The sequence below is a fragment of the Desmodus rotundus genome, chromosome 12 (genome assembly GCF_022682495.2).
Source record: "Desmodus rotundus isolate HL8 chromosome 12, HLdesRot8A.1, whole genome shotgun sequence".
In the NCBI taxonomy this organism is placed as follows: domain Eukaryota; kingdom Metazoa; phylum Chordata; class Mammalia; order Chiroptera; family Phyllostomidae; genus Desmodus; species Desmodus rotundus.
In genome coordinates this window covers 46,820,436-46,838,113 of record NC_071398.1, presented here as the reverse complement: position 1 = coordinate 46,838,113, position 17,678 = coordinate 46,820,436, and the positions used below count along the sequence as shown (strand labels likewise).

General features: G+C 49.4%; 1 protein-coding gene and 1 pseudogene across 5 annotated transcripts; both read left to right on the top strand.

Annotated features, from left to right (window-relative positions):
• The first annotated feature begins 2,008 nt into the window (after window positions 1–2,008).
• LOC112310257 (U6 spliceosomal RNA) lies at window positions 2,009–2,107 on the top strand (annotated as a pseudogene).
• Window positions 2,108–5,652: 3,545 nt separating this feature from the next.
• On the top strand, window positions 5,653–14,287 carry LOC112310142 (kallikrein-5). Of its 5 annotated transcripts, none has more exons than XM_045200313.2 (6): window positions 5,653–5,759; window positions 6,401–6,484; window positions 8,083–8,353; window positions 9,082–9,338; window positions 9,484–9,617; window positions 13,108–14,287. In XM_045200313.2, exons 2-6 carry the CDS (start codon window positions 6,412–6,414, stop codon window positions 13,261–13,263), a joined length of 891 nt encoding a protein of 296 aa, XP_045056248.2. In that variant the 5' UTR covers window positions 5,653–5,759; window positions 6,401–6,411; the 3' UTR covers window positions 13,264–14,287. The 5 variants fall into 5 exon arrangements, with proteins under 5 accessions (XP_045056248.2, XP_045056247.2, XP_045056249.2 ...); XM_045200312.3 differs by having other exon boundaries at window positions 5,654–5,780; XM_045200314.3 differs by lacking the exon at window positions 5,653–5,759 and adding an exon at window positions 5,772–5,870.
• The last annotated feature ends 3,391 nt before the right edge of the window (window positions 14,288–17,678 follow it).

The window sequence follows — 17,678 nt, the reverse complement described above, 5'->3', positions numbered from 1 at the left end:
AGGCACCCTTCTCTTACACTGCCCCCCACCCAGCACTGCACCATCCCCAAGGAAGACAAAAATAACATCTAAGTCACATGTCGTCCAAAGAAGGTGAGTGGGACAGATAATAGCTCCCCAGAGAGAGGGAATAAAGGGCCCTGCGTGGGGCTGGGGTTAGAGCAGAGATATATTTAGGAACAGAGGGAGGATCAGAGAAGACAACCCATTCGTTTGGCAAATATTTAAGGCGGGCTCTTTTTGCCCAGGACAGAGTAGAATGAAACTGACAGTTACTGAACAAAGTCAATCCTGTGTCATTTTTGATGGAAGGATGATGGGGTCCCAAGACAGGGGGGGCATTTGAAAAGAACAGAGACCCTTAGTTCCAAAGATCTTTCGAGTTGGAGAAAAAGCACTTAAATGTCTTCAGGACCAAGGAAATACAAACTTTTATCAAGGGCATGTAATAGGAGGCAGTGGTTGCCTTTTATGAGTCCATGGAAATGTTGAGTCACAGGAAGGTTCTGGGCCTGCCTTGACCAACCCCCTCTACAAGTTATAAATGAAAACTAGGGCCATGAAATGCACCCGGATTGCCAGGAGGAACCCAATCCATCAATGTCCAGGCCAAAACCAACTTCCCTTCTTTTTCTCCCTTAATGGATAATAATAATAATAAAAATAATAATAATAAAACACTTACTTAGCACATGCCGAGCACTGTTCTAAGGGCTGTACAAGTTAACTCATTTAATCCTCACAGCAAGCCTGTGAGCGAGCCACCATTATGTTCCCTGATGACAGGCAGGGAAACTGAGGCTCAGAGAGGCTCCCCTGTTGGCCCAACGCCTCACAGGTACTGGTGGCCAAGTCAGGATTTGAGTGGCAGGAAGCAGCCTTCTTCACTGCTCTGCCACTGAAAGTCTTCTTTCAATTCTGATATGTTTTCAAACTTAGCAGAGAAATATTTAAAGGCCCAGTCTTTAACATGAATGGTTTTTGAAGTAGAATCTTTGCACAGTTGGTGCTAAGGGTGCTTGTACGTTTAAGAGAATGGTACTTGTTATAGGGACAGCCTTGTGACTTCAGCTTGAAATGTGTCATTGATCTGTGATTTTTCCGTTGGAGTCATACCAACTTTACATCCAGTGTGGGGAAACTTGAAAAAAGCAGCCTTGGTCATTTTTACACATGTGACATACAGAGGTGTAAAAGTGTATTTTAATGTTGGAGGTTTGTCTAACAACTGAAAGACTTCCAGAAGGGATTGGATGTGTTTGTTTTAGAAACGTAGTTTAAGACGTTTGAAGATACAGTACCTAGTTTGTAAACCAGACCAAACTTATTATTAAAAAACCCCATGAGAGTGTGTTAAGACATATCTGAAATGAAAAGGTTTGTAAGCTAAACTTAAAAGACTAAGAAAGTACTAGGTTGCTGGATTTGTCGCTTTAACACAAGAAATATTCCTCATAATCGTCAAAATAAACCTCAGAATTTTATTTTTATTTTTTTATCCTCACTCAAGAACATTTTTTTTTTCATTGCTTCTAGAGAGGGCAGAAGTGGAGGGAGAGAGAGAAAGAGAGAGAGAAACATCGATTGGTTCCTTCTTGTACACACACCCAACTGGGGATGGAACTCATCCTGGGTACACGCCCTGACCTTCAAACCCATGACCTTTTGGTCTACGGGCAATGGTCCAACCAACAGAACCACACTGGCCAGGGCTCAGGATTTAATTTTTTTTAAGTTATTTTCCCCCTGTGCTCTAAGCCAGCCTCAGGGGCTCTAAAACCTCCCTTCAACAGGAGCGACAGAAGTAAGCAAGATAGCTTGGAGTTTCCCTTCAAGGAATGTGACCTCTACGAGGGCAGCATCTCCGGGTGCCTTTGTCCATTTTGTTCATGGATAGATCTGAGTCTGGCACACAGTAGGTGCTCAGCAAATACCTGTTGAGTGAGCGTTTGACTCTTACATCCTAGGTGGGTCAGACACTTGGAGTCCCAGTTAGGATGGACACAGAGTGCTCACTCTGGCAGCACATATACTGAAATGGGAACAACACAGACAAGATTAGCATAGCACCTGTGATGTGCAAATTCGCGAAGCATTCCGTATTTTTCTGTAATAGCACAAACAATCAAACACTAAAAAAAGAAAAGAAAAAAGGAAGCAGAGAGTTGTGGGAGCACAGAAAGAGATGGGATGGAGAAGAGGTCAGGAGAGGCAACCTTGGATGGCCTAGGACCAGCAAGGGAGAAGACATATTTTGGGTTCCCCACCCAGTGCCCCATTTCTGAAAGGGCCAGAAGCCACCCGCCCCCCTATCTTGGCCTCTTGGCCTGTTTCTTCAGCAACGGGTAGCCCTGCCCAACACCTTCACCCACGCCTGGCTGTGCAGCTGGGCCACCGTACAGACTGGATCCCTGCCCTTTTCTGCTTCATAGTCCCAGCCCCAGGGTGAAGGGCAGAAAAGGTTGAGGATGTCCCTTGGCAAAGTGGCCTGAGTCTTCTGGGGCCAAAATGCAGAGTGGAGGAAACAGATAGACAGAAAGACATAAAGATACAGATACTTAGAACCAGCAACAGAGAGAGAGAGATTGAAAAGGACAGGGTCACAGAGAAGAGATGCAGGGGAGGAAAGATAGAGACCCAGAGGTGTAGAGAGATTAATTAAGAATCACAGGAACACGCCCTGGCTGGTGTGGCTCAGTGGATTGAGTGCCTGCCTGCAAACCAAAGGGTCACCAGCTTGATTCCCACTCAGGGCACATGCCTGGGTTGCAGACCAGGTTCCCACTAGGGGGCGCATGAGAGGCAACCACACACTGATGTTTCTCTCCCTCTTTCTCCGTCCCTTCTCCTCCCTCTAAAAATAAATGGATAAAATCTTTTAAAAAAAGAATCACAGAGACACAAGATGGAGGCATAGACAGACTTGGTTCACCTCTTTGCACAACCACATCAAAATCACAACTAAAATATAGAACAACCATCATTCAGAACCATCAGAAATTGAGTTGAATTGAAATCTGACAACTACAGAATTAAAGAAAACCATATCCATCCAGACTGGTAGGAGGGGTGCAGTCACGGAATGGGCTGATCCCTCACCCACATGTAGTGGATAAAAATTCGGGAGGGATATCTCGGGAGTGAGGAGTCTCAGTCCCACACCATGGTCCCCAGCCCAGGGTTTCAGTGCCAGGAAGATAAGTCCCCACAACTTCTGGCTGCATAAACCAGTGGGGATTGAGGTGGTGGAAGAAACTGCTGGAGACCCAAGCAGTTCCTCTTAGAGAACCTACACGCAGACTCACCTACTCAGACTCACTCCCTCTGAGCTCCAGCACCAGGGTAGCAGCTTGGAAGGCACCAGTGACATACGGGGAGAAACTGAAGTGCCTGGCATCAAGGTGAGCAGAGACCATTGTCCCTTTTCTAAATCCTCCCCCCCACAGAGCTGGCAAGCTGGTGCCATATCTGAGACTCCATCAACATGGCTCACACTGTTTGGCCTGCCTTGGAGATCCCAAGAGACTCCACCCGTCCAATTTAAGGGCCCACCCAAGCTGCTTTTCCATATGAATGGCTGGTCTTGGCTCATGCCTCACAACTTCCTAAATCCTCTCAAACAAACAACCACTGGCCTCAGTGAGCCCCAGGCCCTGCACTAGCAGCAGCCAGCCTAGATTCACAGCTTGGCTTCCCCTGGGAATCTCCAAGCCCAGCACAAGTAGCAGCCTTCTCAGATTGCCTTATAGCTCAGGCAGGGTGGCTTTAGGCAAAACACAGGTGGGGGCTGACCTTGGTCTGCACCACCTGGGAAACCCCAGGGGCCAGTGTACTCAGTAGACAGCAACAGACCATCTGGAGCACCACCACCCTGCCCCTGCACAGCTGATCCTCCACAGAGAGCAAAAAGTGGTGGTCAGGGGTCACAGCCAGTCCTTGTAGCTGACTGGCCTGGGTGAATCCCTCCCATTGACCTGCCAACAGCAATCAAGGCTCAACTACAAAGGGAGGTGTAGTCAGCCCACGCAAAGGGCACGCCTTGAGTACCCAGCCTGGGTGACGGGAGAGGCTGTGCCACTGAACCCTACAGGACACCTACTACCTTAGGCCACACTCCCAAGATACAGAGTCAAAGTAGCTCTGCCTAATACACAGAAACAAACACAGGGAGGCTGCCAATATGTAGAGACAAAGAAGTATGGCCCAAATGAAAGAACAGATCAAAACTCCAGAAAAAGAAGTAAACAAAATGGAGATAAGCAATCTATCAGATGCAGAGTTCAAAACACTGGTTATAAGGGTGCTCAAGAAACTTAGTGAGGACCTCAGCAGCATAAAAAAGATCCAGTTAGGAACAAAGGATACACTAATTTAAATAAAGAAAAATTTGCAGGGGAACTACAGTAGAATGGATGAAGCCAAGAATCAAATCAATGATTTGGAACATAAGGAAGCAAAAAACAACCAATCAGAACAACAAGAAGAAAAAAGAATCCAAAAAAAAAAAAAATGAGGACAGTGTAAGCAGCCTCTGAGACAACTTTAAGCATTCCGACATTCCCATCATAGGGGTGCCAGAAGGAGAAGAGAAAGAGCAAGAAATTGGAAATCTATTTGAAAAAATAATGAAAGAAAACTTCCTTAATTTGGTGAAGGATGTAGATATGCAAGTCCAGGAAACAGAAAGTCCCAAACAAAGTGGATGAAAAGAGGCCCAGTCCAAGACACGTGATAATTAAAATGCCAAAGGATAAAGAAAAAGAAAGAATCTTAAAAGGAGAAAAGAAGTTAGTTACCTAAATGGGGGTACCCATAAGACTATCAGCTGATTCCTCAAGAGAAATTTTGCGGGCTAGAAGGGATTGGCAAGAAATATTCAAAGTCATGAAAAGCAGGGACCTACATCCAAGATTGCTCTACCCAGCAACGATATCATTTAGAATCAAAGGGAAGATAAAGAGCTTCCCAGACAAGAAAAACTGAAGTAGTTCATCATCACCAAACCATTATTATAGGAAGTGTTAAAGGAACTTATTTAAGAAAAAGAAGATCAAATCTATAAACAATGAAATGGCAAAAATACATATCTATCAACTATTGAATCTGAAAAATAAACTAAGCAAACAAGAACAGAGACAGAATCGTGGATACAGAGAGCGTTTTGAGGGTTGCCAGACGGAAATGAGTGAAGAGGCGAGGGGATTAAGAAGTACAAATAGGTGGTTACAGAATAGCGGTGGGGATGTAAAATGCAGCATAGGAAATGGAGCAAAGAACTGATACACATGACCCATGGACATGAACGATGGTGGGGGAACTGCCTGAGGGAGTGGGGGGTACTGAGTGGACGGGGACAAAGGAGGTAAAATCAGGACAACTGTAATAGCATAATCAATAAAGAAAAATTTTAAAAATAAAGAAAAGTACTTATAATTTAAAAAACTAAAGCAGACTTGAGAATTCCAAAGTATATTCGACATACAAAGTATTCAGAACCATTAAAAAGAGGGAGGATCGTGGAGACGCAGATAAGAGCAAGACAGAGAGACACAGAAAGCCGGAGAGGTTGGCACAGAGAAACAGACACGTTGAGACACCGCCTGGGATGGGGGTGGGGGTAGGGAAGTTGGGAGACAGGGAGAGACTCAAAAAGTGATACTCGGTGAGCGCCTTATCCTGAAGGAGACGCAGAAAGACCCAGAGGGAAGCAGAAAGAGAGAGAAGGAAGGATAGAAGAGTTTGAAAACGCCGAGAAAGAGGTTGGAAAGATGATACGGAGGGTCAGTGAAGGCGTGGGGAAGAAAAAAAAAACCCTCGCGCCAAGAAGCACCCCCAGAGCAGAGACCCCTCCCCATCCCGGGGCCTGGGAGGTAGGGAGTGACTTTCAGGACTGGGTGGGGGGTGCTCTGGGGGTGGAGGCTGGAGGGGGGAGGCCGGAGGAGTGATTGCTAAGGCCCGGCAGGGCGCCTCACTACCCGGGAATGCGCCCCAGGCGGCAGTGGGTGGTTATAACCCAGGCCCGGTGCCGGAGCCGACGAGGAGGCGGCGGCAGCACCGCGCAGGCCCGGGAAGTCTGCGGCAGAGCTGGGAGCAAGCTCCCCACCCCCTACCTGGGGGACACGCGCAGGTAAGGCCAGGGGAGGAGAACTGCGAGCGACCAGCGTCTCTGCGTCTGGCTCTGGTCTTGGACGCAGCGCTCTCTTCTCTGTCCTTCCTCCTCGCCCGGACTGGAAGGGTGCTGGATATCTGGATGCGGAGTCCCCCAAAGTTCAGCCCGGCGCTGATGGTGGGCAACGTCCACCTGGTCCCTCTCTGCCCTGGGAAGAGGGGTAAGGGAGGAATGGGGGGACGGGTTTCCTTAATCACTTGCGCCTCCCCCTTCCCTGGCCTCCCCCGCCAGGTGCAGCGACCATGGCTACAACAGGACGCCCCTGCATGTGGATGGTCGGGGCCCTGATCGCAGCGCTGACTCTGAGGGTGACAGGTAACCAGAGCTCTGTGTGTGCACGATGAAGCGGTGGGTGACTGTGTGGCCCTGGAGTGCCTGCCCCAGGGGGACTGCATGTGGCTGGCTCCAGGACTGGGTGAGGGTGAGTCCATGTCCTTATGTGTGATTGTGTGGCTGTGGCTGGGTGCAAGCTTTTGTGTGGCTCCACCGATGACCGTCCGATTGCTCGAGGCTCTGCCCACGGGTGGTCACACGTGACTGCATGTTTGCACGGGGCTGCATGTGTGGACTCGCCGTCCCTGCCTCAGGGGATGGAGTGTGCAGAAGTGGCTGTCCCTCCGAGACAGTGGCTGTGTGGAAGGGGGTGGTGCCAGGTGTGCTATGCTGGGGCCACTGAGTGTAATCTCGTCCCAGGGCCAACATGCCTGTGTGCTGGAGTCTAGGGAGCAGTCTGCACATGCATGCACTGGAGGCATATAGTCACGTCGCTGAGACATGGCGTGGGTGTGAGATCAGCCCAGGCCTCCCCTGAGTGTGCATACCGAGGAAGCGTGCAGAGCACCAGAGCTCTGTGTGTGGCTGTCCCTGGGACGACCATGCGTGTCTCTGTGTAGCTGCGTGTGCGCTTGTCTGTGACAGCTGTTGTGTGCGTGTTTCTTGGAGTGTGTGCATAACACTTCTCTGGGTCATCAGCAAGAGTATGATCGAGTGAACAAACTGGGGGGGGACTGGTGATGGAGTGGGGTGCGGGTGTCTGTAGGTGTGGGTGTGGGAGGAGCATTCAGCAGGCACGCTTGTGGTTCAGAATGCAGAAAAACAGCCCTGCTCTCCCCTCCACGGAGCCCCCCAAGCTGAACTTGACCCCCCCCATCCTGCTCCCCCCACCTGTGTACTCCAACTCTGACCCTTCTCAGCCACACCTCAAATGATGACTACATCTCCAGTCGGGGGTCCTTGGGTTCTGCCCAACCCCAGAGGGGCTCAGCCTCTATGACTCCCCCCATTTCAGCCAGGCCCCACCTCCTGTCCTCAAGTCCTAGAACCCCACTTTTTCTCCCAAATTCAAGACTAGTTATAGGAGGACTCCCCCATGTGACCCTGGTCTTGGGTCCGTCCCAAGTCGGCTCCAAGCCCCTCCCACATCCAGCCCTGACTTGATTCACTGAGGCCTGACCACACTTCTTGAAACCAGGTCCTACCTCTAAAGCCCTATTCCTTGACCTGTCCCCAGGTTCCACCCCCTGACCCTTGGCTCCACCCCAAGGTCCAATTCTTACCGTCCCCTGTCCCCACCCACGAAGCTCTAACCACTCCTAGGAACATTGAGGTCCAGTCAGAGCCCAGTCTCACCACCTGAACCCGGATACCGCCCTTGAGTTCTAAGCGTCGCTCCCTCCCAGAGGTTCTACACTTCTTCTCCAAGCTCTGCCTCTAGAGCCCTGGCCCAGCCCCTAAACCCCTGGTCCCGCTTTCTCAACAAAAGCGCCCTTCAGAAATCAGACATCCAAAAAAAGAAAGGAAGAAGGAAGGAAGGGAGGGAGGGAGGGAAGAGGGAAGGATCTGACATCCTAAGACCCACCCTCTGAGTCCAAGATCCACCCTTGAACCCCTTCCCGCCCGTTTTCTGCCCCCAGAGCCTGTTCTTGCAAATGACTTTGTTTCCTGCAACAACTCCCCTGCCATGGGGGCCTCGGGGAGCACCCAGGACTTTGGGGCTGAGGCCAGAGGGGACACCCAGAGGGACAACAGCAGCAGCAGCAGCAGCCGCATCGTCAACGGGACCGACTGCGAGCGGCTTGCCCAGCCGTGGCAGGCTTCCCTGCTGCTGAACCCCAACCAGCTCTACTGCGGGGCCGTGTTGGTGCACCCGCAGTGGCTACTCACAGCTGCCCACTGCCGGAAGAAGTGAGTGGGGCTCCAAGAGGAGGGTTGGACAGGGCTGGGGAAGGGTGAGCGGGGAGGAGGTATGGAGGCAGGATTTGGTGGAGATGGGTTGGAGATGAAGGAGCAAGAGGGGGTGGAGTTGGGGATGGGAGTAAAGACGGAGTTGGGAGAAAAGAGTGGGGTGGGGAAGGGGTTAAGTTGGGGAGAGGGTTGTGGGAGGGGATGGGAGTTAGGAATGGGTTGGGTTTAGGGTTAGGAATGCATATGTTGATGGTTGTGGCGGGGGAGGGATTAGAAATGGGCTTAGAGTTGGGTTAGAGGTTGGGAATGGGGCTGGGCATGCATATATCAATGGTCTGGGGTGGAGATAGAGTTAGGGCTGGCTCTAGAATTGGAAGCGGATGGAAATTGGGGCGGTGTTAGAGTAGAGCTGATACTGGGAATAGGTGTGGGATGGAGGGTGGGGCTGGGATTAGTTACAGGTGGGGTTGGGGATGGGCAGATTTGGGGTTAAGGATGCATAGGTTGGGAGCTTCTATGGGGAAGGGATTCAGGTTGGGGTTGGGAACGGGGTGGTGATGAGGCAGAGATGAGGCGAGGGTGGGACATGGGGTCGGAGATAAAGATGGTGCTGGGGCTGGGGTTGAGGACGGGGTGGACCAGGGTTGGGACTAGTTTCGTGGCTGTGGTTGGTATTAGATACGGGGATAGAATTCAGGGTTGGTAGTAACCTGCACCATCTTTCTCAGATTTGTCAAAATCCGTCTTGGCCGCCATTCCCTGTCACCCATATATGAACAAGGGCAGCAGATGTTTCAAGGGGTTGCAACCATCCCCCACCCTGACTACTCCCACCCTGCCCACTCCAATGACCTTATGCTCATCAAACTGAACAGAAGGGTCCGTGAGACTCAGTACGTCAAGCCCATCAACATCTCCTCCCGCTGTCCAGCTGCCGGGACCAGCTGCTTGGTATCTGGCTGGGGAACAACCAGCAGTCCCCAGGGTGAGTGTGCAGGTCCCTCCTGAGGCTCGCCCACACGTCAGTCTTCTCCCTGGCTGTCTGAGCACTCTGCCCCTCCCCGGCTTTCTCCAACGCTCAGACGCTCATCGCTCATCGTGGTCCTACTCTCTCTGTCTCTGTTTGACAGTTAACTTCCCCAAGGTCCTCCAGTGCTTGAACATCACCGTGCTAAGCCGCGAAAAGTGCAGGGAGGCCTACCCGGGACAGATAAACGACACCATGTTCTGTGCTGGCGATGAAGCAGGCAGAGACTCCTGCCAGGTGAGGACCGAGAAGTCTGTTCGTTCATCAGATACACACTGTGTGCCAACTATGGAACGGGGAGCCTGGCTAAGTTGCTGAGGATCCAGCGATGACCAGATCAGTTCGGAGCCCTGTTCTCACAGAGCTCATAGTGTGGAACAGCGCTGTCCGAAAGAAATCCAATGGCAGGCGTACATGTAATTTAAAATTTTTCAGTAGCAACATTTTTTTAATCCCTGCCCGAGGATATGTTCATTGATCTGAGAGAGAGAGAGAGAGACATTGATGTGAGAAACATCCATCGGGCTGGGATAGGTATGTGCCATGACTGGGGATCGAACCTGCAACCTTTCAGTGTATGGGATGATGCTCTAACCAACTGAGCCATCCAGCCACCGTGCAGTAGCAGCATTTTTTTTTAAGTAAAAATAAATGGTTGTGAAATATTGTTCAATATTATTATGAAATTAACAATATTCATAATACATTATATGTATCCCCATGTATCTCAAATACCATCATTTCAAAATGTAATTAATATGAAATAATTATGAATGAGATATTTTACATTCTTTTTTTTTCAATAGTGAGTCTTTGAAAGCCAGTGTGATTTTTACACTGACAGCCTAACTTGATTTGGGCAAACCACTTCCACTTGCCCCCGGCCTCCTGCCGCTGGTGGCTATTGTGTAAGACAGTGCAGATGGAGAGAGAGCTTAAGGCTGCTTTGTGTGGTTGGGCAGGTTGGCACTGCACAGAGATCAAATCGAAAGGGGCACCCTTCACATATCGGTTTTGCCTACTTATTTTGGCAAATTTCAAGCAGTTATGTGTCTTGTAGCATGGAAGTTTTTTAGCAAATGCTGGTAAGACATCTTGAGGGAGGAAAACAGAAACCCATGCCAGGTATTTTTTAAAAAGAGAGAGAGAACTGTTACTATAGAATATCAATTAAAAAGTTGGTGAAAGGGCTGGAGGAGCAAAAAGGTGTGTGTGTGTGGGGGGGGAAATGTGGCCAAGAAACTGCCTAAATAGAGTAATTTCAGGGGGTGGTAAGGGCTATGCAGAAAATAAAACATAGTTTTATGATAGCAAGTGATAGCAATATTCAAAGTGATGGTTGGGAGCGCCTCCTGGAGAGGTGGCATTTGAGAAGGGACTGAATAATGCAAAAGAGTCAGCCTTGCAAAGGTTAAAGGGAAAGGAAAGCATGTGCAAAGGCCCTGAGGCAGGGAGAACTTTGGCTGATTCAAAGAACAGAAAGAAGCCACTGTACCTGGGGACAGTGTTGAGGGGCAGATGGGCTGGTAGGGGTTGAGGCTGGAGACATGGATGGAGGCCAATGTTCAGCAACACCTCCTACTCTCCAACACAGAGCTTCCCTGCGTTCTCATGGAAGTCACATACACATTGAGGACGACAGCAATTGAAGTTAAACTGACACAGCAGTCAGGGGCCTTCCCCTATATTCAGGCCCTCAGGGGTTCTACTGGGATATAAATTATCAAGCTCTTAACCGGCTCCCCCCCAAATTTTACAAACATGACTCTTTCGGCAGTTCCCCAGTTTCACAGTAGAGGCACACAAATCTGGACAGAGGAGTGGGGATCGGGGTTATCAGAAGAAAACAGGTCTTGTGTGAATGGCAGCGTTTCAAGCCATTTAGCTTTTCTCGAAGGCAAGCTTAGTGCCTGGGTTTGGGTGGTTTTGTTTTGGGGGTTTGGTTTTGTTTCGCATGCAGACTACAAATTGCTTTTTCATGCCAGCACATGGTTTGGGCTTGGCCACTAAAGGCAAGAAATAATAACAACGACAATATTAACATGAATAGTGGAGTAAGGACGGCAGCTAGTGGTTGCACACCGTTTTCAGTAGTTCGCGTGCATCAGCTGATCGGGTCATTCGGGTGTTGCTATTATTAGTCCTATCTGACAGACAAAGAGCTAAAGCTCAACACACTTAACTGACGACTTGTCCGAAGAAACTCTGCAGGGATCTTAAACCAGAAATCATGAGGAAGAGTAAGCCACAAGAAAGTAGAAGTTTAAAGTTCCGAGGAGCAAAGCTCTTCTGCCTTGAAACAGTGTCTGCGAGTGGGGGAAGGAGCCAGATCTGAGGCCTCCTTATAGTTGATGCCAGGCTCTGTGTCGCCGTTCACACTGAGTATAAACATAAATAAGAAATGACAGTAAAGAGTGGCAAGTATTAGTACAGGAGAATGATTCCTAGCTGTGGAGAATGAAGGATCAGCAACCCCAATTAGTCCAAGCGGCAGTTCTGTCTCCGAAGGAGGTTGCAAACCTCAACTAAGGTTTAAAGAGTTTATTGGAGCTAGACCCAGAAGCAAATCTCAAAAGATCGAGAAAATGCTCCAAGGAATATCAGTACTGTAGTTTCTCTCATCGTTAGAATCAGTGGGAAAGATCTAAGGACGATTACGTGATATCCATTAGTGGTAGATCAAGGCAGAGGGTGATCTCTAGGATGGAACACAAAGTAACATGGGGAGATACGTGTTTCTTTTACACGGGGGGTGCAGGATAGTTACTGTCTCATATACACAGTTACTGAGCTGCAGGGGTAAAAGGTAACGATGAGCAATGTCGGGGTCCCCGCATCATGGTGTCAGGGCATTCATCTCTGCAGATCTGGAGAGGAGGTCATTCCGGCATATTAAGTATGTTTTTACCCCCGGTGCACAAAACCAATGGGCAGAGCCTGCTCAAGATGAAGGGTTAATGAGACGTGACTTCTTGCAATACCCCACTCAGTTAAGATTATTTTTAACGATCAGAACATCCCATGGGGTTACTTTCAGTTACTGGGCTTTTCAGACTTGCCATATCGCCTCGCTTTCGTTCACAGTTTTTAACTGGGGGTAATTCTGCACCCCCAGGGGACACAGGACAATGCTGGGAGATATTTTTGGTTGTCAGAGCTGTGCAGGAGATTGAGGGGGGAGGGAAGAGAGGGCAGTTACTGGTATCTAGTGGGTAGAGGAGGCCAAGGACGCTGCAGAACATCTCACAACACAGGGACAGCCTCTCACAGCAGAGAGCTAGCCGGCCCCGATGTCAAAGGTGCCCAGGTTGAGAAACTCTCTTCCAGGCGCTGAGAACTGCCTCTCGGAGAAAGCAAGGTCTACCTGCAAGAAGGGTTGGTGTCAATGATGGGTGAAGAGTGAGGAGGGGAAAGGAAGGAGCGTGCAGTAGGAGGAATACGGTACCCCGAGGCTGCAGCAGAGAGTGAGAGAAATAGCGGGGTGCAATGAGGGAGACAGGAAGTGAAGAAGTGGGGAATGGGTGGGGAAGGATGTAATTGGATGTGGGGTGAAATGGTAACATCCTCTCTCTCTCTCTCTCTCTCTCTCTCTCTCTGTGTGTCTCTTCACCTATCTACATCTCCATCTCTGTGTATCTCTTGCTGCCTGGTCCTTCATCTGTGGGTCCCCCTCTCTCCACCTCCCCACACCTCCTCTTCTCTCTGTGCCTCCCTTTCTCCCCCACAGGGTGATTCTGGGGGCCCCGTGGTCTGCGACACAACCCTACAGGGCATCGTGTCCTGGGGAGACTTCCCCTGTGGTAAACCCAACAAACCCGGCGTCTACACCAACCTCTGCAAGTTCACCAAGTGGATCCAGGACACCATCAAAGCCAACTCATGAGTCATCCCAGCACCCGGCGGCATTCTGGGGCCTCCCACCCCTGCAGGGACCTGACACTCCTTCCAGAAGCCCCATTCCTTCCCAAGGATGTTGAGGATGTTAAGCTCCAGTCACCCGAGTTTCCAGGGTCTCCCTTCCCCGACAGTGGACTACTCCTATCTCTCCAATCAGATCCTGGGGACATTTCCCAGAATGGCCAGAAATAAAGTGTGCAAGGAGAAGTGGCCTCTGTGTGTGGTCTCCTCCCTGCTGCAACTCCCTGGATGGCCAGGCAGCCCGGAGCAAATCCCTTCACCCCTCCCGCCTCCTGTGGTTGCTCTGCGAGGTTCTTTCGGTGGCAAGAAATAGATCCATTCCAGCTGCTTGTCTTCACAAATATTGATCGAGCGTCTGGCTGCTGTGTGCCAGAAACGTTTCAGAGGCCGGGGGGCCCTTCAACAGGCCAAACAGAAAAAAAAATCCCTGCCTCTCAGAACTCCCTTACCCAGCAGAAAAGACAGACAATAAGGAGACAGACAAATCCATTAGGTGCAATTGTGAATTTGTAAAGGATAGGAATAAAATGAGAATGGGCACAAAGAAAAGAGAAGAAATGTTGGGGAAAGGAGCTTGTTGACCCTGGATGGTTGTGCAGGGAGTGGAGGGCAGTGTACCAGCCACCCCCAAAGAGGTTCCCATGCTAAACCCATAAAACAGGACCAGACCGTATATGGCAAGGGGACTTGGCAGATGTGGTTAAGTTAAGGATCTTGAGATATAAGGCTTCTCTGGATGAGGCCATTATAATCCCAAAAGGGAGTGGGGAGAGTCAGAATGAGAGATTAGTGCTGAACTGCTGGTTTTGCTGGCGAAGGAAGGGGCTTGAGCCCAGAACCGTAGCTGGCCTGTAGGGGCTGGAATAGCTGGGGAAGGGATTCTCCCCTGGAGCCTCCGGAAGCCGCCACCCCGCACAACAAAGTCTTGACTACGACCCGCAGAGACTCTGACCACAAGAACTGTGAGAGAATAAATCTGTGTTGTTTTAAACCTCTAAATTTGTGGTAATTTGTTACGGCAGCTCTGGGACACCAGCGGGTAGCGTTTGAGCCGAGACCTTCAGGGCGACAGTGGCTACCCTCGTGGATATCGGGGGACCTTCTGTTTCAGACAGACAGAAGGACAAGGGCAAAGGCTCTGAGGTGGGGACAGCCTGGGCGGGTCCCCGGAACCTGTTAAAATCAAACACACGCAGAGATCAGTTGAGTTATGCTTTGCATGAAGAAATATAAATGTGTTTGTCTGGATAGGTTGACAGGAATATAAGGAATCTATCTAAATAAAGTCACACAGTATTTAGTTGTGTGGTTCCTCCAGATTTTGGTCTGTAGGAGTAAACATCCCGTGTAGCCGCAGGGTGGCCTGCAGTACGAATGCGCTGCAATTTATTTACCTGCGTTTACTGCGAACGGGCGTTTGCGGAGTATCAGGTCTCTTTGCCCAGTTTAAAGGTAATGTGCTGATGTAACATGTGCGTAAATTATGACGAAAAGTATGGGAGAAGCAGCGAGCTTGATTCTCTTCATTTCATCTCCATGTTTCTGCCTCCTGACAACAGAGCCCAGAGCCACCCAGGGTCAGGTGTAGGCTCAGGGGTGAAGGAGACCTCGCCGGGAAGGTGTGTGAGCCGGGAGGCCGAGGTGGATGAACTAGTATGACTCCGCTGGGGGCAAGTTGGGCGAAATTGAGATAAGGTGATGATTCTCCCCAGTGCATTGTTCTCGGAGGCCAACTATTACTCGGGGTGGCACGTGACCCAGTTAAAGATAGTCGCCCTGCCCGTGGGTGGCCCCATGACCTGATTCTAAGCAGTGAGATATAAGCTAGTGGCTGGGTTTCCCTGGGAAGTTTTTGCTTTGCTGAGAAAAGAGAGGGCGTATGTTTGGACCTCCCCCTTCTTCTCACCTGGGATGTGGGTGCCCAGAGGTGGTTTTTTCCTGAGGATGTAAGGCACAGGATAAAGATGGGACCACGAGCAGTAAGAAGAAGCCTGTATTTTTTTTATTTTATTTTATTTTATGTTTTTGCTGACTTGCTTACACACCTGCTCCCAGCATGGACTCCCGATAACTGGGCTTGAAACAGAGACAAATCCTCAAGGACCTGGACCACTACTGCTGGGTTTCAGAACGCTGAGATGGACGAGATGGGGGAATGAAGTTTCGAGGAACTCAAAGCGGAGCTAAGACACTGAGCCAATTTTCCTGGGCAGGTTTGACGGTGTCTCCACGTCTGTGTCTTTTCCAGGATGGAGAAGCAGGAGGGGATGGGAACCTGGATGCAGTTTCCACCAAGGGTGGAGAGGATCGGTGTGCCTTCTGCCTGGTGATGTAAGTAGCAAGAGAATAGGGCCGTGGAGGTGGTGCAAGAAACAAGCTTCTTGCCCTACGAGATATTAAGACATACTACAAAACACGATTCACGTATTTGGAAAAAAAAAAAAGTGTGGTGTTAATGCAAGAGCAAACAACTGGCGGAAGAAGGAGCTCAGAAAGAGGTCCGTGAGAACGCAACATAATATTATCTACTGTATATAAAGGATGATAAAGTAGCAACCCAAATAAAGAGGGGGAAGACGGTCTGCTTAGTAAGTGGTGCGGGGAAAACTGCCTCACTGTGCAGAGGAAAATAAACCTAGGGAATATAGTCAATGATACTGTAATAATAACTACTCACGGTGCCAGGTGGGTGCCAGACTTACCAAGGGGAACACTTCGTCAACTATTTAAACGTCTGGCCGCTGTGCTGTACTCCTGAAGCCAATATAAAATAATACTGAATGTCAACTGTAGCTGAAAAATAAGTTAAAAATGGGGGAAAAGACCAATAAAATAACAAACAAAATAAAAAATGTAAAATAAAGAAATAAACCTAGATTCCTCTGTAAATCCACTCGTGACGGTAAGACTCCACGTGTCTTAAAGACCAATATAGGAAAGTTAATAGCAGAACATCAAGGAGGAAATCTTTGGATCTCTGTGACAAGGAATGACTCTCAAGACTTCAAAAGCCCAGATCCTAGGACAAAACATTGCTTAGTTTGATTATGTCAAAATTAAGAGCCAAAGTTAAAGGGGGGTAGGAGGGACCCTTAACAGGCATTTGTCAGAATGGGAGAAGCTGTCTGTAACGTGAGAAATGGACAAGGGACTAGAACCCATAGGATGCAAGAAGCATCGCCCTGGCCAGGTGGCTCAGTTGCTTGGAGCATCCTCCCGTACACCAGAATGTCGCAGGTTCAATCCCCTGTCAGGGCACCTGCAGGAGGGTTCCCATCCGTGTTTCTCTCTCACATTGATGTCTCTCTCTCTCTCTCTTTCTCTCTCTCTAAAAATCAGTAACGACATATCTTTGGGTGAGGATTAAAAAATTAAATTATGTTTCAAAAAGCATCTGCGAATTAATCAGAAGAAAGGTGGATAGAAGGTGGGAGCCAGCAATGTGCAGAAACAGAACTGCGAAAGCTAATGTGTAAGATGTTCACACTCATTCGTTATCAGGGGAGTGTAAGTAAAAGCAACAAGGAGATACCACTTTGCACCCATTAGCCTGGAGAAAAGGCAAAGGTCGGAGAGGGTCAAGTGAGGTCAGAGACAGACAGATGGTAGGTCGCTCAGGTGGTGCCTGCAGTCCTGAGGAAGGATCTGGCACGATTTCATGGAACTACATGATGACTCACTCGGTCTCTGATTCAACAATTGCTCTCCTGGCTACACAGCCCAAAGGAATACTTACACACCCACAAGGAAACACGTGCAAGGATGTGCCTTGCAGTGCTCTTTGCTGTGGCTGGGAGCTGGCAGCCTGCATGTCTCCATCCTCGGGGCAGGGGGGCGGGGCGCCACCGTGGCCTTTGGTACGTTGGGGCAGATGCAGGAACACAGCAACGTGGACGGGCCTTAAAAACACAGCACTGTTTGAAAAGTGCATAAGGTAAGAGATACATAATCTAATGCCAATTACATAAATGAAAATTACAGGTCCATAAGAACCACACTACCCATTTTGTGAAACGGAGGGGGGGGAGTGTAAAGTAAAAAAGCATTCTGTACAAACCAGTGATGATAAAGATGCATATGCTCTTCAGCCTCTGCACCTAAGGTCTAAGAGGAGTAAAAAGAAGCTTGTAAAACCGCCAGGCCACACCTCGAAAGGACAGTGTCCTGGCTGAGCCCCCTGCGGGGTTATGGAAGCCGAGAGAGAGCAAGCGCGCGGTGCTGCATCTCCCTGGCCACCTTTGGAATTTATGTTATATCCCTGACTTAGCAAATTAGCACTCCATCTCACCCAACTGTAGCTGCTTCTCGCTGGATTCCATACCCCCCTGGAGTGCCCAAAATTGGCTCGGGATCTCCGAGACGCCACAACGAAGCTTGAGA